A 23,267-nucleotide genomic window follows, 5' to 3' on the forward strand; every position below is an offset into this window, starting at 1 on the left:
GAATAACAGGATTTGGGAATTTATTAAAGGGCACCTATTATGACATTTAAAATGTTCCTAATGTTGTTGTGGGAGTCCCCAACAACAGTTTTACATGCATGCAATGACAAAAAACACTTTTGTTGTCGTATAATATGCATTTATTTTTACCTGATTTGCTCACCGACTCCCAAATGATTCGTTCAACGACTCGTTTTTCCAAACCCCTCCTTTGCGCGACGCTAATCTGCGTTGATTGGTCAGATGACCCAGCAGTGTTTACAGAGATAATACTTATTTTTAACACGGAGTACAATGATGCTTTTATCAATTAAATCGTGTTATAATAATGGTTATAGTCCACTGCTTTGTAGTTTGTAGTAAAAAACGAAAAATAAGATAAATAATTTAATGTTATGTTAGCGAGCATAGCCCAGAGTTCATATTGTAAAAGCACAATCAGTCTTTGTTTGCATTAGCCCGATGCATAAATATAACGTTTTTACACAAAAAAAAATGCAGTTACGTTACTACGAGGTATTACTCTATTCTTTAAGACAACTCCGAAAACAACGACAAACACTTCACATATCTCAATACAATTGTCATTGAAGACCTAGAAGCTAAACGGTGCTTACACAACAAACAAAATAATTATTAAGCATGCTACATAAAATATAAAAGCAACAATTATTAATAACACTTACAGGTTGTGATACGGAGGAGGAAGCTGATGCAAATACACTTGGAACTGAACCTTCCTTCAATATCAGCCGGATTTTAAAAGCAATCGTCTTCAAAATGGCGCGAACAAAGCACAAGGCTCGGATTATACTTCTGTGGTATAGTTGTGCAGATGAAAAAAGTTGGCTTTTGAGTCGCACTTCAGAACCATAGACAGTAGTTCTAGTTCAGAACAAAGCGTCTCGTCGTCATGATGTTTTCAAGTTTGCCTTGGAGCGCAATAAGTGGGCGTATCGTATTCAAATAACTTGACAAGTTCACGTCATCTAGTCAGAGAAAAAGCTTCGGTCTTCTAACGATTCATAAAAATGACTCAGAGTCGACTCTTACTTTTGAAAGACAATAACTTTATATACGGTGCACTTTCATATTTCAAACTTTGCAGGATGTTTTTGTTCACTTAGATCTATGTTACACACTACATGAAAGGTACATTTCAAAATTCCATAATAGGTGCCCTTTAAATTTTTCCATATGCAGTATTTTCTCTGCACTCCAGTAGGTGGCGCAAACACACCTTAGATGTAGTGGAAAATGGAAATGGAGATTGAATGTTGTGGTAGAGAAAAAGGAGATAACCCCCCCCCCCACACACACACACACACACACACACACATACGTCCCTACTATACAGGATAGGCATCAGTATGTGACAAAAGAAGTATGTCTGAATTCACAGTACTCATAATGTATAGGAAAAAAGTACTCGGATGAGCGAGATTCTGAAGTGTGCATATGGTGGAAGTGAAGCGACGCGAATTGAGGCTGGTAGGTAGGGGTGTAAATCGGACAGTTCATCACGATACGATACCGATTCTCTCAGCCACCGATACGATATTTGCTGATACCTCAAAAAATTCTGCGATACGATTACGATTTGATTCAGGGCTATATCGATCGATTAATCCATATTTAGATATTATGTGCCAAGTTACACAAATGCATCCAAAAATATATAACATGAAAGTTTAATTAAACTCTTTGAAAATGCTCTCCCAATTGGGACATTTAAAAGTTGTTTGTAACAAGTAAAAAAAAAAAAAAACATGATATATGAATGTTGCGTTAGACATTTCTGCAGCAGTCTTTCGCGTGTCACAGTCACCAAAATGATTAACTTATTCACGGGAGAAAAATCAGAACGACAACCATCATCTCTTTCTCTGGGAACTCTCTACCACAGAACAGTTTATTTTGCGCATGCTCATAACATATACAGTGCACGCAGGCACGCACAACGACGTCACTGTGTATACTATTTAACATGGCTTTGCCACTCATATTGTGATATATACTTAACACTCCCACTCAAAGACATGTTTATATCTTTCTATAGTGGCAAAACAAAAACAAACAATACATAACTCCAAAATAAAACATTTGGTATACTGGCAGTAATCTCAAAACAAAAACTTCTTCTTTTTACATCTGCCAGTTCACATTATTTATTTTCCAAACAAATACCCCTTGAAGTTCTCAAACTTAGCCTTTGTCACTGGCTTGGTAAGGACATCAGCTACCATGTTTGCAGTAGGGCAGTATTCTATAGATATTTTCCCTTCTGTGTGTGCAGACCGTACAAAGTGATATTTAATATCTACGTGTTTACTTCTCTGCCTGCATACTGGGTTCTTAGACAAAGCTATCGCCCCCTGGTTGTCCTCATATATCTTGACTGGTACATGCTGGTTACTACTATCAATTCCTTTAAGTAGTTGTACAAGATACATACTCTCTTGAGTAATGGCTGCTAGTGCCATATACTCGGCTTCACAGGTGGATAATGCCACCGTTGGCTGTTTCCTACTCTTCCACGATATGACTGGACCATTTTCAGTTAAGCTGAAACAATATCCAGTTGTGCTCCTCCTATCATTTTTATCGGCTGCCCAATCAGCATCACTGTATCCCTCAAGCTGTAGGTTTTCCTCACATTTCCGGTAGTGTAGTTCTTGATCTATAGTACCCTTTAAGTACCTCAGTAGGTGTTTTGCTGTAGCCCAATGCTGTTGCTTTGGTTCTGCTAGGTGTTGTGATAGTTTACTAACAACCCAGCTCAGGTCAGGTCGAGTACATGTCATAATGTATATCAAACTACCTACTATCTCTCTATATCCTGTTGAGTCAATGACTTCACCCTCACTGTCAAAGTTTAACTTTTGCTCACATGGGGTGGATCTCGGTTTGCATTCGGACATTCCAAATTTCGCTAACATCTTCTCTATGTGTCTCTTTTGGGTCATTTTGATCTCTCCCTCACTCTGTATAAAATCAATACCCAGGAAGTATTTAAGTGAACCCATATCTTTCATCTTAAACCTTCTCTTCAACATTTCTTTTACATCACTGAGTAAGGTGTTGTTGCTCGCTGCTATGATTAAGTCATCTACCCATACTAACAAAATCACTTTCTCGTTCTCAGATTCTCTGCTGTAGACACAATGATCAGCATCATTTTGTACAAAACCATTCTCTGTAAGGTGATCATGCAGTAACATGTTCCAGTTACGCCCGGACTGTTTTAAACCATATATTGACTTATTGAGTTTACACACTAAGTGTTCTCCTGTTTTTGATTTCGTCTCAAAACCTTCCGGCTGCTCCATATATACCTCACAGTCCATCGGAGCATGGAGGTAAGCAGTCTTTACATCCATTTGGTGTAGGGTAAGATCCTCCTGTACAGCCACCTGCATTAATGCTCGGACAGAGGTCATGTTGGCTGTCGGTGAAAAGGTCTCTTTATAGTCAATCCCTTCCACTTGACCATACCCCTTTGCAACATATCTGGCTTTACAAGTCTCAGATCCATCTGGGCTCTCTTTCACTGCATATACCCAGCGACCTCCCACTGCTTGTTTACCTCTTGGTAGTGGCGTCAGAGTGAAAGTCTCATTCTCTATCAGAGAGTTAATCTCTTCTTTCATCGCATCAGTCCACATTTTTGACTTCTTAGAGTCCATAGCATCTCTAAATGTTTTAGGTACATCATAAGCCACTCTGTAAAAAAAATCTACATTTTCAGCTTTATCATTATTACACTCAGCTTTACACTGGTACTCATTAAGGTATTCTGGAGCTTTTCTCTGTCTTGTGGGATACCTTCTTTCTTCCTGGCCCTGTTCACTCTGAGTACTATCTGTCTGGGTCGGACCTTCCTCAGTACTGAACTCTTTACTTTCCTTAGGCTGTCCATGACCTTGATTGACTACCTTTGGTGATGTATCTCCATAACTCTCAATGCCGTCCCCCATGTCGCAATCTGTTTGAGTCTGGCTATCTGCGCTACCTTTGGTGATGAATTTTACCAGCCTATGTTTTAGAACTTTTCCTGTCTCAGGATAGTACACATTATATGCTGGACTATATTTATCATAGCCTACAAAGATCCCCTTTTCACATCTAGAATCCAGTTTCTTCTTATCCTGCTTATATACGTAGCATTCAGAGCCAAATATCTTCATGTTAGATAAGTTAGGTGTTTTTCCTGTGAAAACACGGAAAGGTGTCTGCTCTAGCCGCTTACTGTAACACCTGTTGCGGATTTGAGCTGCTGTCTGTACAGCATATGTCCATAATTGCTTTGGGAGGTTACTCTCCAATAGCATGCATCGTGACATCTCAAATAAGGTTCTCCAACCTCTTTCGGCAGTTCCGTTCTGATGAGGGGAGTAGGGTGCACTGGTCTCGTGCCTTATCCCGTTACTCCTAATTAGGGACTGGAATTCCTGCCCGGTAAATTCTGTACCGTTATCAGATCTTATACACTTTATCTTTCCATATGGAGCTACGTCTGCTATGAATTTTTCTGTAGCTTTTGTCGTGTCACTCTTTGCTTTGATAAAGTATGAAAAAATCATCCCACTGTAATCATCAGTAAATGCTATCGCATACCTGTGTCCATCTTTATCTGCTGGTTCTATAGGGCCGCATAGGTCTGTGTGTACTAGCTCTAGTACGGTTGTAGCTTTAGCGTCTGCCTGTCTGTTTCTACTTTGTGTAAATTTGCCCTGTGTGCATATTTCACAGTTTTGATTGGACTTGTCATTTTTCCCTTTTATCGTCATTCCCTTAACTACCTTTTCTAATTTTGCAACATCATCAAAATTACAATGACCAAGTATCCTATGCCACGTTTGAATGTCATGACAACTATACACATCATCAACATTTTCATTTTCTACAGTGTTAAGATAATACAGCCTACCATACACGTCCATTTTGAATTTGGTACCGTTCTCGTGAATCAGCCAATTATCACCGTCCTTGAAGTGCATCTCGGCTCCGTTAGCTGTAGCTGATTTGACTGAAAAAATGTTTTGTGGAAACGATGGGATGTATAGTGCTTGCTTTAGCCTCGTTTTCACTTGCCGTCCCTCGCTGTCCAGCAAGTAGACTTCGGCGTCACCCCTCATCTTCGCCATCCCGCTCACCTTGGTTCCGTCGGCAAGCTCGATCATGTGATCCTCGGGCCTGAAGCTCTTGTCAACTGTTTTGAACTTTGTGGCGTCGTTGATCATGTGTGTTGTAGCGCCGCAGTCGACCATGAGACCCATCTTGTTTCCTCTTTGAATGGGACAGTCACTCATCTTGAAGAAACAGAAAGATGTAGGCTCTGCCTCTGTCTCTCCATCTGCTTTCTTCACGTAGTCACGGCCTCGTCCTCGACCGCGTCCCTTTCCTCGCTGTGGTGTGTCCCATTTTCGATCATCTCTTCTCGCCTGAGATTCGTCGGGACATGTCCTGGCCATATGTCCCTTTTTACCGCAGGTGTAACACTCGACATCAGTCATATCCATTTTCTTTCCTCTCCCTCTTCCACGTGACCTCGTTGTCCCGCTAGTCTTCATCACGTTGTCGTCTTCTACATTCACGTCACTTTTCGCGTATTTTTCAGTACTCTCGTAACTTCGCAGTTTTGTTTTAAACTCGCCGAACGTTACAACGTCATTAGTCTGAGTGATGTGCACGACAAATGGCTTGTATGAATCAGGTAGCCCCTTTACTACCATGGCTATCTGAAGTCCATCACTAATATGCTCGTCTGCTCTTCTCAATGACGTAAATATAGTCTCTGCTCGAATAATATAGTCAGTTACCGTTTCATTGCTAGCCTTATGGAGTGAGGAAAGTTCACAATACAAACTCACAACGCGGGGTTTGTCTTTTCCGGCGTAGTGTTCGCGAAGAATTTCCAGTGCTCTTCTTCCATCACGTTTCGCGTCCCTCATTATCAACGACAAACTCTTGTTATCTAGGCATTGCACTAGCTCTGCATATGCCTCTCCGTTCTTTGCCTCATCTTCCGCGAGAGCTCCTTCGTCTCCTGCGTCTATCTGCGGGTCCTCCAAAATAACTTCTCTGAGGCCACGCAACTCCATGTGCGCGAGGAATCTCGTTTCCCAGAGTTCGTAATTTTTCTCGTCACCGTCGAATAAAAGTCGGAACCACCTTTGGCCTAACTGACTGGGCCCATAACCTGTTGCGTTAGACATTTCTGCAGCAGTCTTTCGCGTGTCACAGTCACCAAAATGATTAACTTATTCACGGGAGAAAAATCAGAACGACAACCATCATCTCTTTCTCTGGGAACTCTCTACCACAGAACAGTTTATTTTGCGCATGCTCATAACATATACAGTGCACGCAGGCACGCACAACGACGTCACTGTGTATACTATTTAACATGGCTTTGCCACTCATATTGTGATATATACTTAACAATGAATATGAACATGAACAAGAACGGAGTTGTCTTTTTTTTGCAAATTAACTCTATAACAGAATAGTTCATTTGCACAAGCAGATAACTCTGTTCTTGTTCATGTTCATATATCATGTTTTTATTTTATTTTTATTGTGCATTTGAATATCAATCAAGCTGTGTTGTAAGTAAAAATAAAATAAAAAATACAGGTAGGCCTAACATAAAATTAAAGTTCTTTGAATGAAAAGAAAGTATTTTTTTTTCTTTGTGGCAAAAGCAGATAATTTCATGTTTCAGAGTTAAACAAAGCCAAGTAATTGCTATGATACATAATAAAACACTTGGTTAATCTTTGTATTGTTAATCTCCTCAGCTGACAGACATAGACGCTTGTAAAACGTTATTGTTGTGATTACGCAATACAGAGAGCTGTCCCCTCACCACTAACGCGCTGTTTTAGCAAGATTACGTGAAAAAGTTTCCGCTTTTATTTTCCTTTTACGCCCCGAAGAAGAAATCAAGTTCGTTGAAATCCATCCTCGATCACTTTTAGTCAGCTTTGACGAAACTCCTCTCAGCTAGCGCGTCTTTTCAATGTGACTAGCAGCCTTGTCACCTGACCTGAATACTGCGCACTGATTCGCTAAAACAGGCTTTTCGGGTCTTGTCGTTTCTGCTGTAAAACATGAACTCGCGATGCCTTAACAGTGGAAAATACCGGCTTTTTTGACAAAGGGTTTAGTCATTCTTGTCAGGCGTCTATTTCAGCTGAGAAAAGTTACGTGAGGATGTGTAGAGTGTCAAAATAAAGGTACCGTATATCGATATTTTATGTGTGGCATCGATGCATTGTAGGGGAGAGTGGGGTGATTTGTGCCATAGTAGGGAGGAGGTAGATCTAGATCCACCTCTTGTTTCTTGAAAACCATAGAAGAAATTGGTCATGTGATTTTGGAAAGCAATCAATTGTACTCATCCTCCAAAGAAGAGAGACGCGCTAGCTGAGAGGAGCATGAGAGGTAAGCACATTTTAGCACCAAAAACAATTTTTTTCCTTTCAAAATAAAATTTATATGATTAAGGTTTTTGGATTGTAGTGTCTGAACATTTCACACATGTTTTAGTGCTTTAGCAGGCTATATAATGTATTTATTTGATCACAGAATGCTTGGAATTACAGCAACGTTTGGGATCAACATGTCGTGTGTAAAGATTTCACCACACTGGGGCAGAATAGAGTTTCCTTTTGTGTCTTTATTATTCAATCAAACATACTGAGTTTGAGAGTAAAACTAATTATTTTGTAATTAAAAAAATTAAAAGATTGCAAAAAAGTCTTCCTAAAGCTCAAAAATAAAGAAGTTGATAACAAAAGTATTTGCAGTGCATGTAAATCTTTGAAAACCTTTATTCTTCTTTGTTCAATTCGGACACTTTTCATCACAAATGCACAAATTTTGCTCTCCTTTCTGTGGTCTTTTTTGCAGGTCTAAATCTTTTGCTTGCAAATTGAAAAGTTTTGCTTGCGAATAAAGCTGTGTCTCAGTGGGCGGTCTCTACCAACCAGTGGCGCTTTTCCACTGCATGGTACGGTACGGTTCGGCACGGCACGCTTTGGCGCTTTTCCACTGCATGGTACAGTACGGCTCGGTTCGGTACGGCTCACTTATGGTGCATTTCCACTGCATGGTACGGTACGGCTCGCTTTAAATGGTACCACCTCTATTGAGGTAACGTACCGATACTATAATGTGACGTGAAAACACTGCAGATCACTGATTGGTCAGACAGAATCGTCACTTCACCGTCATTGTATTTGCGACACGGGACACTAAACCCGCTAGATTTAAATAGCCAAACAACAGCCAAAGCGGTAGCACCTGTTTTTAGAGTATTTACTTGACAAAAAAAGTAAAAAAAAATCACACAAGAAATGGCTGAATCGTGGTCAGTGGACGGGGTGCAGACGTTCCTCTCGTTGGTTGCCGAGGAGCGGAAGTAGCACAGCTCTTAGCCGCACACGGCTACCACCGGACCTACTACTATTAACGATCAGTCCCACCCACTTTGAAGCGGTACTAACTGCAGTGGAAAAGCAACCGAGCTAAAGCGAACCGAACCGTGCCGTACCGAGTCGAGTCGTACCACGCAGTGGAAAAGCGAAGCGAGCCGAACCGTTCCGCGCCGAGACGAACCGTACCGAGCCGTACCATGCAGTGGAAAAGCGCCACAGGATGGAAGGCCCTTTTCTATTGGTCACCCTGGATCGAAGTGACAGGTTGACCACACCCACTACGTTTTCCCGCTGCTGCCGCGCAGTGTCTGCAGTGTCTGAGAGAAGAGCGAGCAAGCGAACTTGTAATATGGCGAGCAACAGGTCCTTTATTGATTTAATATCATAAACTCAGTGACAAGTGAACTGAATTATTCTCTTGTTATGCTCTCCCATTTAAATAATGAACGTTGGCTAAAGCAGTGAAGGTGAGCGTAATCATGTCTGGAATAAACCAGTTTTTGTATCTGTGGCTCTGGCTATGTTGTGTTGGCTAATAAAATCTATTAAGGGGTAAAACTAACTACAGACTGGTTTAGCCAACGTTGAGTAGTTAAATGGGAGAGCATAAGAAGAGAATAATTCAGTTCACTTGTCACTGGGTTTGTGATTGTGTAACAGTTCGTTATTGTGAGAAGGAAGAGGCGGAAACCGGCGAACGTTCAAAGACTTTAATTTATAAATAAACAAATACAAAACTAAAGCAAAGGCAGCAGTCCCTCACAGACGACTGTTGTCACATATAGCTAATATAAAACAAAACACAATGTAAAATCCAGGCCTGTCCTCTCCATCTTCACTGTCGTCGCTCCTCCCCTTATGCTTCCGCTCCTCCGTGAGAGACATGATGTCGCGCAAGTGTCGCTCGTCAGTAATCACACCATCGGTCTCGTCCTGCTCGCCACAGTGATATTAAATCAGTTACCCAGTAAAGGACCTGTTGCTCGCCATGTTACAAGTTCGCTCGCTCGCTCTTCTCTCAGACACTGCGCGGCAGCAGCGGGAAAACGGAATAATTTGAATTTGAAAGTTGTTTAAATTGTATTTTTATTGTCATTGTACAGTTTATAACGTTACCAGACATTGGTGTTGTTTCAAAACAACTTTGCTACCGAAGCAAGAATTGTTACTTATACAAACCTCCTCTATTCAGTCTGAATATTGCATATTAAGTGGATTTCTGTCGTCTTATGTTAGATTTCTGATTAGTTTTTAGATAATAATATAACATGTGCCCTGTTTCATCCTTATGATATTCTGGGTACATAAACATAAGTAACCTAGAGCTGTTTTATACACTACTAATATGTAACAATCAAAATGCTCTATATTTGAACTAAATATATATGAAGCACCACATGTGTTTGTTGTTAAAGTAATCCAGTGTAAATTCAGTAATTTATCTTTGATTTTTCCAGATCTGGTCCTGTGGGCGTCAGTATCACACAGTGATCACAGTTCACACCTGCAGTGAAGCCCCTCCCACAACAATTCACCAATAAATACTGGGAATATTCCCATCATTCTACAAGAGAAGGACAAACTCCAGGAGTAGCAGCTGAAATCTGTGTGACTGTTAAAGATGGAGTTTATTAAAGAGGAGATTGAAGACATGAGCGATCCAGAACCATCCAGAATAAAACATGAAGATACTGAGGAACAAATAGGTTGGTGTCCATTCTTGATTCTTCAATAATTCTGAGAATGAATAAGCATTATATGATAAATGTTAGAGAAATGCATATAAATGTTCACAACCTTTTTCATTTTTTAGTTTTAATCGTATTGACATGACAGAACTGACCTTTGAACATCGATGACCTGATACTTTATACTCACACAGACAGAAACCTTTGTTTCTGAAGTCTTGATTTCTGTTAAATGTTCACTTGAATTTTCACATTTATCCTCCTTGAACTGATTCTGATTACATGATATGTTTATTTCAGAGCAAATGGAAGTGAGACACGAACTGAACGAAGTAAAGAAACACTGTGACTTCAAAATTGAAGGAACAAAAGCCAAAAAGCTGCACTCCTGCTCACAGTGTGGGAAGAGTTTCAGTCGCGAATATAATGTTAAGACACACATGAGAATTCACACTGGAGAGAAACCGTATCCATGCACTCAGTGTGGGAAGAGTTTTTCTCAAGCATCAAATCTCAGTGTTCATCTGCTCCATCACTCTGGAGAAAAAACATTCAACTGTGATCAGTGTGGGAAATGTTTTAATTCACCATCAAATCTAAAAGATCACCTGAAAGTTCATTCAGACGAGAAGCCTTATGTGTGTTTCTGTGGAAAGAGTTTTTCACGTCTGTACGGTTTTAAACAGCACCAGAAAACACATGATGAAGTGAGAGATCATGTGTGTTGTGACTGTGGGAAGAGCTTTATTACATCTGGCTATCTGAAACGGCACCAAATAATTCATACTGGAGAAAAACCCTTCAAGTGTTCATATTGTGACAAGAGTTTCTCTCAGTCTGGAAACCTGAAATCACACGAGCGAGTTCACACTGGAGAAAAGCCGTACGACTGTACTCAGTGTGAGAAAAGTTTCAAAGATTCAACAGGTTTGAGACAACATCTGCACATTCACTCTGGAGAAAAACCATTCAACTGTGATCAGTGTGGTAAAGATTTTATTTCACCATCAAGTCTAAAAAAACACCTGATAGTTCATTCAGACGAGAGGCCTTATGTGTGTTCTCTCTGTGGAAACAGTTATTCAAGACTGAACGGTTTAAAACTGCACCAGAAAACACATGATGAAGTGAGAGATCCTGTGTTGTGACTGTGGGAAGAGCTTCACTACATCTGAATATCTGATAAATAATTCATACTGGAGAAAAACCTTACAAGTGCTCATATTGTGACAAGAGTTTCACTCGGTCTGGACACCTGAAACAACATGAGCGAGTTCATACTGGAGAGAAGCCGTACGACTGTACTCAGTGTGGAGAGAGTTTTAGACATTCATCAGGCCTTTACTCTCATGTGAAAAAATGTTGCAAGTGAGCAAAATTAGTTTTCATGTCAAATGCATTCAGGGAAATTCTCTGAGATAAAACATGGAGTTTATACTAAATGCCGAGTCTTGTCTCTTATTATTATCTTAACATATTATTCTGACCAATCAGTGATCTGCAGTGTTTACACGTTACATTTTAGTATCGGTACGGCTTGCTTGGAATCTCAACCGAGGTGATAGTAAAAGTAAAGGTACTAGGTACTGTACACAGTGGAAAACACCCCAATAGTGAGCCGTTCCATGCAGTGGAAATGTCCATTTACTATAGTGTATATTGTTTTCTGATAGTGATTATGAGAAATAAAACAGAAACATCTTGTCTTGAGCAATCTGTTTAATAAACACAGAGAATGAGTAATATAATTAATCACATTAATGAGTTTAAACATTCTATCTTAATACTGTGATAAGCATGTTTGGCATACAGTATTATGTCAACCAAATGATCAGGTCTTACTACTGCAGTAAGTTGTACAAATAAAAAGGATTTACAGGACAAACAATTGAATTTCATAATAATAATTAAAAAAAAAAAGAACTGTCTAAACTTGTTAAATCATCTAAATCAGCAACATGTAGGCTACTATGTTAGACTCTATACCGACTATTTTTCCTCTGTTTCTTTTATTATGGATCAGTATAGGCAAGTATATTATGATCAAGCAACTACAAACAAGAGTATTGTTTTCCTGAATATGGGCACAAATATGAATTTGAAACATGAAAATGTGAAACAGTTTCAAAAACAAGTTATGTGTAACTTTAATTTTAACCAGAGTAAAAGTCTGTTAACGGAAAGAGATCTTTATCAAGATATTGATAAAACAACATCAAGTGAGTAGAATTTCAAAGACATGTTTGATGATAGTGTAGTAAGCCTTTGTTTCGTTACAGTGCGGAGATGTGATTTATTTAAGAATATGCGGCCCCTTTAAGAAATATGACACTATGCGCGCTGAGGATGCGCAGAAGAGAGAAACGCGAGAGACGAGACGAGTCGAGTGCCGAAAAACCATAGACTGTGGCCAAAACTTTCAACAGTTGTAGTTGAAAGTGTTGGCTATTTAGTATTTTATCACCACATTTCGCATTTTTTTTTCATATCTGCTACGACTTTTAATAAGGTTTTTTTGACGAGGAGTTTTTTGGGGGGGAGAGATTTTTTAATCTAATTGTATCCCGTATTTTACATAGGCCTACACATGTTGAACAAACACATAAGGATTTTATATAAGCTTATTTATGTGCGTTTGCGTTTTAGCGTCTTTGTTTCCCTAGCGACGGATCATGCGCTGTCAACACGCGCCGCGTCGTGTGAGCTCAAGTTAGCTCGTTAAACGCAAGTCTCCTAATATATGGCTGAATGGGAAAAAAGTTATCAGTGGTTCTGTCCAGGCGGTACCCAATGATGAATAAGCAAATACCCCAGGCATGACTAGAAGCTGGTATGTATTATATTGGTTTTTAATTTGGATAATCTATAATATTTCATACATTAGCAGAGCTTGGTAAACAGATAATAAAAGACGATATACGACGGATAATTAAAATAATTTTTAATAAAGCTTATTTCGGGTTCATTCATAGTAAATAATAGTCATTTTTGACATTTTTAAAATGAGTTAAAAAAAAGAGTTGATTTACAGAGTGACTATAATGCGCACAGACAGAACAGGGGTCCTTTAGAAATAAACAAAACAATCAAATGTAAAGTAATATAAAATAAAATGTGTTCTGTTGCAAGTTCACATAGCCTACTTGAGCTTATGTTTTATTGTTGAGCTGTCAAGTTGTGTTGGGAGGAAAAATCTGTTCAAGAACTCTGCTATTAGTGTTGGGGAGAGCGGGTTATTAAAACAAGTATTTCAGTATACATTCAGTAACTTCTTTTTGAATTTGGCAGATCTGATATCTGTTTCATCCTTATGATATTCTGGGTACATAAACATAAGTAACCTAGAGCTGTTTTATACACTACTAATATGTAACAATCAAAATGGTCTATATTTGAACTAAATATATTTGAAGCACCACATGTGTTTTCTGTTAAAGTAATCCAGTATAAATTCAGTAACTTGTCTTTGATTTTTCCAGATCTGGTCCTGTGGGCGTCAGTATCACACAGTGATCACAGTTCACACCTGCAGTGAAGCCCCTCCCACAACAATTCACCAATAAATACTGGGAATATTCCCATCATCCTACAAGAGAAGGACAAACTCCAGGAGTAGCAGCTGAAATCTGTGTGACTGTTAAAGATGGAGTTTATTAAAGAGGAGATTGAAGACATGAGTGATCCAGAACCATCCAGAATAAAACATGAAGATACTGAGCAACAAATAGGTTGGTGTCCATTCTTGATTGTTCAATAATTCTGAGAATGAATAAGCATTATATGATAAATGATAGAGAAATGCATATAAATGTTCACAACCTTTTTCATTTTTTTAGTTTAATTGTATTAAAATGACAGAACTGACCTTTGAACATCAATGACCTGATACTTTGAAACCTTTGTTTCTGAAGTCTTGATTTCTGTTAAATGTTCACTTGAATTTTCACATTTATCCTCCTTGAACTGATTCTGATTACATGATATGTTTATTTCAGAGCAAATGGAAGTGAAACATGAACTAAACGAAGTAAAGAAACACTGTGACTTCAAAACTGAAGGAACAAAAGCCAAAAAGCTGCACTCCTGCTCACAGTGTGGGAAGAGTTTCAGTCGTGAATACCTTAAGACACACATGAGAATTCACACTGGAGAGAAACCGTATCCATGCACTCAGTGTGGGAAGAGTTTTTCTCAAGCATCAAATCTCAGTGTTCATCTGCTCCATCACTCTGGAGAAAAAACATTCAACTGTGATCAGTGTGGGAAATGTTTTAATTCACCATCAAATCTAAAAGATCACCTGATAGTTCATTCAGACGAGAAGCCTTATGTGTGTTTCTGTGGAAAGAGTTTTTCACGTCTGTACGGTTTTAAACAGCACCAGAAAACACATGATGAAGTGAGAGATCATGTGTGTTGTGACTGTGGGAAGAGCTTTATTACATCTGGCTATTTGAAACTGCATCAAAGAATTCATACTGGAGAAAAACCTTTCAAGTGCTCATATTGTGACAAGAGTTTCTCTCAGTCTGGAAACCTGAAATCACACGAGCGAGTTCACACTGGAGAGAAGCCGTACTACTGTACTCAGTGTGAGAAGAGCTACAAAGATTCAACAGGTTTGAGACAACATCTGCGCATTCACTCTGGAGAAAAACCATTCAACTGTGATCAGTGTGGTAAAGATTTTATTTCACCATCAAGTCTAAACCGACACCTGATAGTTCATTCAGACGAGAGGCCTTATGTGTGTTCTCTCTGTGGAAAGAGTTATTCAAGACATAACGGTTTAAAACTGCACCAGAAAACACATGATGAAGTGAGAGATCCTGTGTTGTGACTGTGGGAAGAGCTTTACAACATCTGAATATCTGATAAATAATTCATACTGGAGAAAAACCTTACAAGTGCTCATATTGTGACAAGAGTTTCACTCGGTCTGGAAACCTGAAACAACATGAGCGAGTTCACACTGGAGAGAAGCCGTACGACTGTACTCAGTGTGAGAGAGTTTTAGACATTCATCAGGCCTTTACAATCATGTGAAAAAATGTTGCAAGTGAGCAAAATTAGTTTTCATGTCAAATGCATTCAGGGAAATTCTCTGAGATAAAACATGGAGTTTATACTAAAAGCAGAGTCTTGTCTCTTATTATTATCTTATACTACAGGGCCGTTGAATGCTTGAATCTGATTGGTTGACGAACGTTCTGAGGTGTGCAATTATTTTCAGGGAACTGCACGGCTAAAGTACTGCGCTTGATCTGCAGTTTTCAATGTCTAATTTCACAATCAATGGAAACATGCAGTTTAATTTTAATAAATAAAGTATATAGTCCTATACATAATCAATAGAAAATTAAACTGAATATTTAAATAAATGTATAGTCCTGTTGCACAGGTTTTCGTAATTATTGAAGATAATATAACAAATAAATAATTATTGATAGGCCTATACACCTATAATAGTCTACTGTCACTAATAGAAAAAAAGAATGAACGAATTAATTAAAACAAAACGAATTGAATAAATAAATAATAATATTGACGCTCATGCTTCTCTCTCTCTCTCATAAACGCATTAATAACTGCATAAAGCCGGGGACACACTTACTGTAAGGCCGGTTATGAATGTAATTTGATACTTATGACTGATCATACACGCGTGTTCAGCGCGTTCAGTCTGTGTTCACAGCGGTGTTTAAAATCTGCTGCATTCACAGTCAGAGAATGTGTCTAGTCGTTACGTGTGTGTCCAGCATTAGTCTGCTATCAGCGGCTCAAACCTCCGTTACTAACTCTAAAATTACGTTTTGGAATTAGCAACGGAGCATGGGTTTAGATGCGCAAGGAATTAGTCCTACATACAAGAGCGTTTTAATGACAAAAACTTTACAAACGTCTTGAAATACGACTGAACAATATTTCGATGTGTGGTAACTGTAGTATAAGCGGAATAATTGACTCCAGGCCGTTGAATTATTAGAAAAATAATGCAGACCCGAGGTGTAACGGCCACTCCGCTTCGCGTCGTGACCGCATTACCACCTCGGGTGTGCATTATTTTTCTAATAATTCAACGGCCTGGAGTCAATTATTCCTTACTTAACATATTATTCTGACCAATCAGTGATCTGCAGTGTTTACACGTCACATTTTAGTATCGGTACGGCTCGCTTGGAACCTCAACCGAGATAATAGTAAAAGTAAAGGTACTAGGTACTGTACACAGTGGAAAACACCCCAAAAGTGAGCCGTTCCATGCAGTGGAAATGTGCATTTACTATAGTGTATATTGTTTTCTGATAGTGATTATGAGAAATAAAACAGAAACATCTTGTCTTGAGCAATCTGTTTAATAAACACAGAGAATGAGTAATATAATTAATCACATTAATGAGTTTAAACATTCTATCTTAATACTGTGATAAGCATGTTTGGCATACAGTATTATGTCAACCAAATGATCAGGTCTTACTACTGCAGTAAGTTGTACAAATACAAATGATTTACAGGACAAACAATATAATTTCATAATAATAATAATAATAAACTGAACTGTCTAAACTTGTTAAATCATCTAAATCAGCAACATGTACTATGTTAGACTCTATAGAGAGCCTAAGTCCCTCCCCTTCCGGTCGACCACCATGGGACCTTATTTCGGAAAAATATTGTATGGTAGTCAATGGCGAGAGACAACAAATATTTTGATCTCGTTTGAATTGTGCCCTGAATTACACATATGATGTTTGTCAATTTAAAAGATACATTTTAAAGTCAAGAAAGTCGCAGTTTGATGTAAAACTGTTGAGGTATAAGACTGTGAAAATACGTAATTACAAAGACTACAAACCCAGAAGGCGCACATGCGACGTCATACCTTTTCTCTCAATGAATGAAGCTAACTTTACTGAAGCTAACGTCTGTCATTTTTTCTATAGTCTTACATTATAATCCTAACGTTACGCCGTCATGCCTGACTCGTGTTTTGAGCCAGAATACACACATACGAGCAACGGATCTTGTGACGTAGGCTACATAGTGCGAGACGAGAGATGTAGTTCATCGAGCGATTTTCACATACAACTAAACGTTACTCTTCTGTTTTATGACAAACTGCGACTTTCTTGACTTTCATATTTACCTTTTAAATTGACAAACATCATATGTGTAGTTCAGGGGACAGTTCAGACGGAATAAAAAGATAAGTTATCTCTCGCCATTGACTTCCATACATATTTTTTCCGAAATAAGGTCCCATGAGCCGGAAGCGGAGGGGCGGGACTTAGGCTCTCTATACCGACTATTTTTCCTCTGTTTCTTTTATTATGGATCAGTATAGGCAAGTATATTATGATCAAGCAACTACAAACAAGAGTATTGTTTTCCTGAATATGGGCACAAATATGAATTTCAAACATGAAAATGTGAAACAGTTTCAAAAACAAGTTATGTGTAACTTTAATTTTAACCAGAGTAAAAGTCTGTTAACGGAAAGAGATATTTATCAAGATATTGATAAAACAACATCAGGTGACTAGACTTTCAAAGACATGTTTGATGATAGTGTAGTAGGCCTTTGTTTCGTTACAGTGCGGAGATGTGATTTATTTAAGAATATGCGGCCCCTTTAAGAAATATGACACTATGCGCGCTGAGGATGCACAGAAGAGAGAAACGCGAGAGACGAGACGAGATAAGTCGAGTGCCGAAAAACCATAGACTGTGGCCAAAACTTTCAACAGTTGTAGTTGAAAGTGTTGGCAATTTAGTATTTTATCACCACATTTCGCAATTTTTTCATATCTGCTACGACTTTTAATAAGGTTTTTTTGACGAGGAGTTTTTTTTGGGTGAGATTTTTTATCTATTTGTATCCCGTATTTTACATAGGCCTACACATGTTGAACAAACACATAAGGATTTTAGATAAGCTTATTTATGTGCGTTTGCGTTTTAGCGTCTTTGTTTCCCTAGCGACGGATCATGCGCTGTCAACACGCGCCGCGTCGTGTGAGCTCAAGTTAGCTCGTTAAACGCAAGTCTCCTAATATATGGTTGAATGGGAAAAAAGTTATCAGTGGTTAGCAGCTAAGCTACCTAATGATGAATAAGCAAATACCCCAGGCATGACTAAGGTGTATGTATTATATTGGTTTTTAATTTGGATAATCTATAATATTTCATACGAGCTTGGTAGACAGATAATAAAGGACGATATACGACGGATAATTAAAATAATTTTTAATAAAGCTTATTTCGGGTTCATTCATAGTAAATAATAGTCATTTTTGACATTTTTAAAATGAGTTTAAAAAAAGAGTTGATTTACAGAGTGACTATAATGCGCACAGACAGAACAGGGGTCCTTTGGAAATAAACAAAACAATCAAATGTAAAGTAATATAAAATAAAATGTGTTCTGTTGCAAGTTAACATACTTGAGCTTATGTTTTATTGTTGAGCTGTCAAGTTGTGTTGGGAGGAAAAATCTGTTCAAGAACTCTGCTATTAGTGTTGGGGAGAGCGGGTTATTAAAACAAGTATTTCAGTATAAATTCAGTAACTTTCTGTTTGAATTTCAGATCTGATGTCCCTCCCACAACAATTCACCAATAAATACTGGGAATGTTCCCATCATCCTACAAGAGAAGGACAAACTCCAGGAGTAGCAGCTGAAATCTGTGTGACTGTTAAAGATGGAGTTTATTAAAGAGGAGATTGAAGACATGAGTGATCCAGAACCATCCAGAATAAAACATGAAGATACTGAGGAACAAATAGGTTGGTGTTCATTCTTGATTCTTCATTGTTGACTGCTTTAGTAGCTGTGAAATAAACAGCAGTATATGGATGACACATGATACAAGAATACATCTAAATCATTACCTTGTTCAGCATTTTTCATCTTCATTTTAATCATATTAACAAATGAATGACAGAACTAACCCTTTTCACATTAAAGGGATAGTTCACCCAAAAATTTAAATTACCCCATGATTTACTCACCCTCAAGCCATCCTAGGTATAGGTAATATGATATTCTTCTATCAGATGAATACAGTCGGAGTTAGGCCTATATTAAAAAAATGTCCTGGCTCTTCCAAGCTTTATAATGGCAATGAATGGCCATTTGTTGTGAAGTCCATCAAAGTGCATCAATTCATGATAAAGTTCTCCCCGCGGCTCTGGGGGGTTAATAAAGGCCTTCTGAAGCCAAGCGATGCGTTCGTGTAAGAAAAATATGCATATTTGAAACTTTATCGACTAAAATAACTAGCTTCCGGCAGACGGCCTACGCAAGTCGACTTGCGCTAAAAGAGTAACATTGATGATGTATGACGTGGATGTCGGAGTAACGTAAGCTTTGTCGCCTCTCAAACAAACAAGGCCGGGCAACAAACTCAAGCTCCTCCAACATTTCTCTTTAGAAATAGTTGTTTTAAGCTGCGTTCACACTACAAGCGACAAAGCGACATGTTACCATTCATTTCAATGGGGAGCGAGTGTTTTCCGGCGACACGCGCGATCGCGGCCGTTGGCGACCTGGTGGGGCGTGTCTGGCGACGCAACAAAGTTGAGATCTGTTTAACTTTATGCAAATGAAGAGCGACTTTCGGGAGCGACAACCAATAGGAGTGAAGTCAGTGGAGCGCGCGTGATCATCCGTCACTCTCTGACAGAGTCAAGTTGAACGAGAAGCTAATTATAGCAGTCAGAAACTGTCCTATAAGTTGTGATATATCTCCGTGTAGATACAGTGGTGTTCACAGTACTGACTCAGAGCCTGATTGGTTTCGTGAACCCGTAGACCGGTAGACCGGTATTTGCCCGTTTGTTGCAAGTAAATAGCCGCGATGGCAAAAAGCACTCGCAGTTTCTCGTTCATCTTTAATATTATGCATGTTATACTGATTCCATTTATATTTAGAATTTTCCTTCCAAAATGTTTGTTTGTAGTGGCAAGAAAACGGGTTTGTTGTCTACAACATGGAGAAACATCCGTGAATGTCACTCACAAACATTACTAGGCAACCAGTAGCGGGAACGCCCACTAGCGACCTCACCGTCAGCCACTGGCGACATGCAGCGACAAAGTCGATTGTAGTGTGAACGTAGCTTTAGACTTCTAATTCGTGACTGGTGTTTTGTTTTGCTCTCTCCTCTGCGCTTCCGCGTTTGTCATTACGTTGTGAGTCAGGTCAAGTGTTACACTTTCGCCGTAAATCGATGCTAATCGAATCGAAGCTAGTTACTTTAGTCGATAAAGTTTTAAATATGGATTTTTTTCTTCGCTTCACTTCAGAAGGCCTTTATTAACCCCCCAGAGCCGTGTGGAGCACTTTAATCATGGATGGATGCGCTTTGATGGACAGAAACGGCCATTTATTGCCATTATAAAGCTTGGAAGAGCCAGGATATTTTTTAATATGAAAGAAGTCATATACACCTTGGATGGCTTGGATGGATGTCATCTTCATTTTTGGGTGAACTATCCCTTTGAAGATCTCATATTAGATACTAACAGTTACCCGAGGGGTTTCCAGAAAGCAAGGTTATCTTACCGTCAAAGATACTATGAACTCTCTGTCGATTAACCCAAATCTTGCTTACTCAAAGTAGGCTGGTTATAAAAACGCGACGAATTGACGAGTCACCATGAAACGGACGCTAAGAAAAAGCGTGCCATATACTACTACTTTCTTCTTCTTTTGTTTAATGGCTATTTACATACTCAGTGCATATCACCACCTATTTAGTGGTTGCACAATTAATTTTCAATCTTTTTGTTTAATAATCTTTAATCAATGCGAGTAAGAACTGCCGTATATTGTTTATTTGATGCTAATTCTATAGTGAATTTAAAGATTTGTTAAACTAAATAACAGTTTGTGCTTTCAAAGATAACATGGCTGTAAAAGTTTAGTCATTTTGCCTAGGTAAGATATAGTATGTCATATACTGTATGTTTATTTATTATAGAAATACATTGTAGAATAGAAAACATCCTGTTGCAAAAATAAAAACATCTGAATGCAGACAAATGATGTGTGAAATGCAAATTGTATATGATGTTTATTTTTATATCATGTAAAAATTAAGAGACTGGATTTATTATATATGTATCTGTTTGATTGAACATTTTATTTATTATATTATATTATAATATATAATAATATATTTATTAATTTTACAAACTATTGGCAACATTTCTTCCAAAAAAAAAAAAAAAATTGTAATTAAGAGCAATTATTTGCAGAAAATGACTACTAGTCAAAATAAATAATATGCCATGTTTTCAGACCTTGAAAATGCAAAGAAAACTAATTTGTATTCATTTAAAAAAAAATTATACTTACTTATAATACTTAACATTAAATGAATAGTTCCCCCAAACATTTAAATTGTCATAATTTACTCTCTCAAGTTGTTTTAAACCCGAATAAGTTTCTTTCTTCTGTTGAAAATAAAAGTTATTTTGAAGAATGTGGGTAACAGTTGCTGGTCCCCAGTGTATAGTTTTTTCTCCTATGGAAGTCAATGGGGACCAGCAACTGTTTGAAATTGCTGAAAGAAAGAAAATAATTAATACAGGTTTGAAACAACATTAGAGTTAACAAATAATGACAGAATTTAAAAAAAAATGGTGAATTAGGCCTAATAATATAACATGTGCCCTGTTTCATCCTTATAATATTCTGGGTACATAAACATAAGTAACCTAGAGCTGTTTTATACACTAATATGTAACAATCTAAATGCTCTATATTTGAACTAAATATATTTGAAGCACCATATGTGTTTTCTGTTAAAGTAATCCAGTATAAATTCAGTAACTTAACTTTTATTTTTCCAGATCTGGTCCTGTGGGCGTCAGTATCACACAGTGATCACAGTTCACACCTGCAGTGAAGCCCCACCCACAACAATTCACCAATAAATACTGGGAATATTCCCATCATCCTACAAGAGAAGGACAAACTCCAGGAGTAGCAGCTGAAATCTGTGTGACTGTTAAAGATGGAGTTTATTAAAGAGGAGATTGAAGACATGAGTGATCCAGAACCATCCAGAATAAAACATGAAGATACTGAGCAACAAATAGGTTGGTGTCCATTCTTGATTGTTCAATAATTCTGAGAATGAATAAGCATTATATGATAAATGATAGAGAAGTGCATATAAATGTTCACAACCTTTTTCATTTTTTAGTTTTAATCGTATTGACATGACAGAACTGACCTTTGAACATCGATGACCTGATACTTTATACTCACACAGACAGAAACCTTTGTTTCTGAAAGTCTTGATTTCTGTTAAATGTTCACTTGAATTTTCACATTTATCCTCCTTGAACTGATTCTGACTATATAATGTTTATTTCAGAGCAAATGGAAGTGAAACATGAACTAAACGAAGTAAAGCAACACTGTGACTTCAAAACTGAAGGAACAAAAGCCAAAAAGCTGCACTCCTGCTCACAGTGTGGGAAGAGTTTCAGTCGCAAATACCTTAAGACACACATGAGAATTCACACTGGAGAGAAACCGTATCCATGCACTCAGTGTGAGAAGAGTTTCACATCTTCATACTTACTCAAGTATCATCTGCACATTCACTCTGGAGAAAAAACATTTAACTGTGATCAGTGTGGTAAAGGTTTTATTGTATCATGTGATCTAAAAGCACACATGAAAGTTCATTCAGACGAGAAGCCTTATGTGTGTTCTCTCTGTGGAAAGAGTTATTCACGACTGAATAATTTTAAACAGCACCAGAAAACACACAATGAAGTGAGAGATTATGTGTGTTGTGACTGTGGGAAGAGCTTTACTAGAGCTGATCAACTGAAACGGCACCAAAGAATTCATACTGGAGAAAAACCTTACAAGTGCTCATATTGTGACAAGAGTTTCGCTCAGTCTGCACACCTGACATCACATGAGCGAGTTCACACTGGAGAGAAGCCGTACTACTGTACTCAGTGTGAGAAGAGCTACAAAGATTCAGCAGGTTTGAGAAATCATCTGCGCATTCACTCCGGAGAAAAACCATTTAACTGTGATCAGTGTGGGAAAGATTTTATTTCATCATCAGATCTAAAAAGACACATGAAAGTTCATTCAGACGA

General features: G+C 38.2%; 2 protein-coding genes across 2 annotated transcripts in view; both read left to right on the plus strand.

Moving 5' to 3' along the window:
• LOC306997074 (uncharacterized protein) overlaps positions 1–23,267 on the plus strand; it is a 268,793-nt gene that overhangs the window by 25,017 nt on the left and 220,509 nt on the right. The window lies entirely within an intron of this gene.
• Positions 12,478–15,965, plus strand: LOC306997071 (uncharacterized protein). Its single transcript, XM_079610133.1, has 3 exons — positions 12,478–12,962; positions 13,612–13,860; positions 14,128–15,965. Exons 2-3 carry the CDS (start codon positions 13,776–13,778, stop codon positions 14,970–14,972), a joined length of 930 nt encoding a protein of 309 aa, XP_079466259.1. The 5' UTR covers positions 12,478–12,962; positions 13,612–13,775; the 3' UTR covers positions 14,973–15,965.

This window comes from Phoxinus phoxinus (genome assembly GCF_949152265.1).
Source record: "Phoxinus phoxinus genome assembly, chromosome: 4".
Lineage (NCBI taxonomy): Eukaryota > Metazoa > Chordata > Actinopteri > Cypriniformes > Leuciscidae > Phoxinus > Phoxinus phoxinus.

Excerpts from the sequence above, each read along its gene's own strand:
- LOC306997071 (XM_079610133.1), top strand. The coding sequence starts at position 13,776 with ATGGAGTTTATTAAAGAGGAGATTGAAGACATGAGTGATCCAGAACCA. Across the intron at positions 13,861-14,127 it reads AGATACTGAGCAACAAATAG|AGCAAATGGAAGTGAAACAT; the intron begins GTTGGTGTCCAT and ends TGTTTATTTCAG.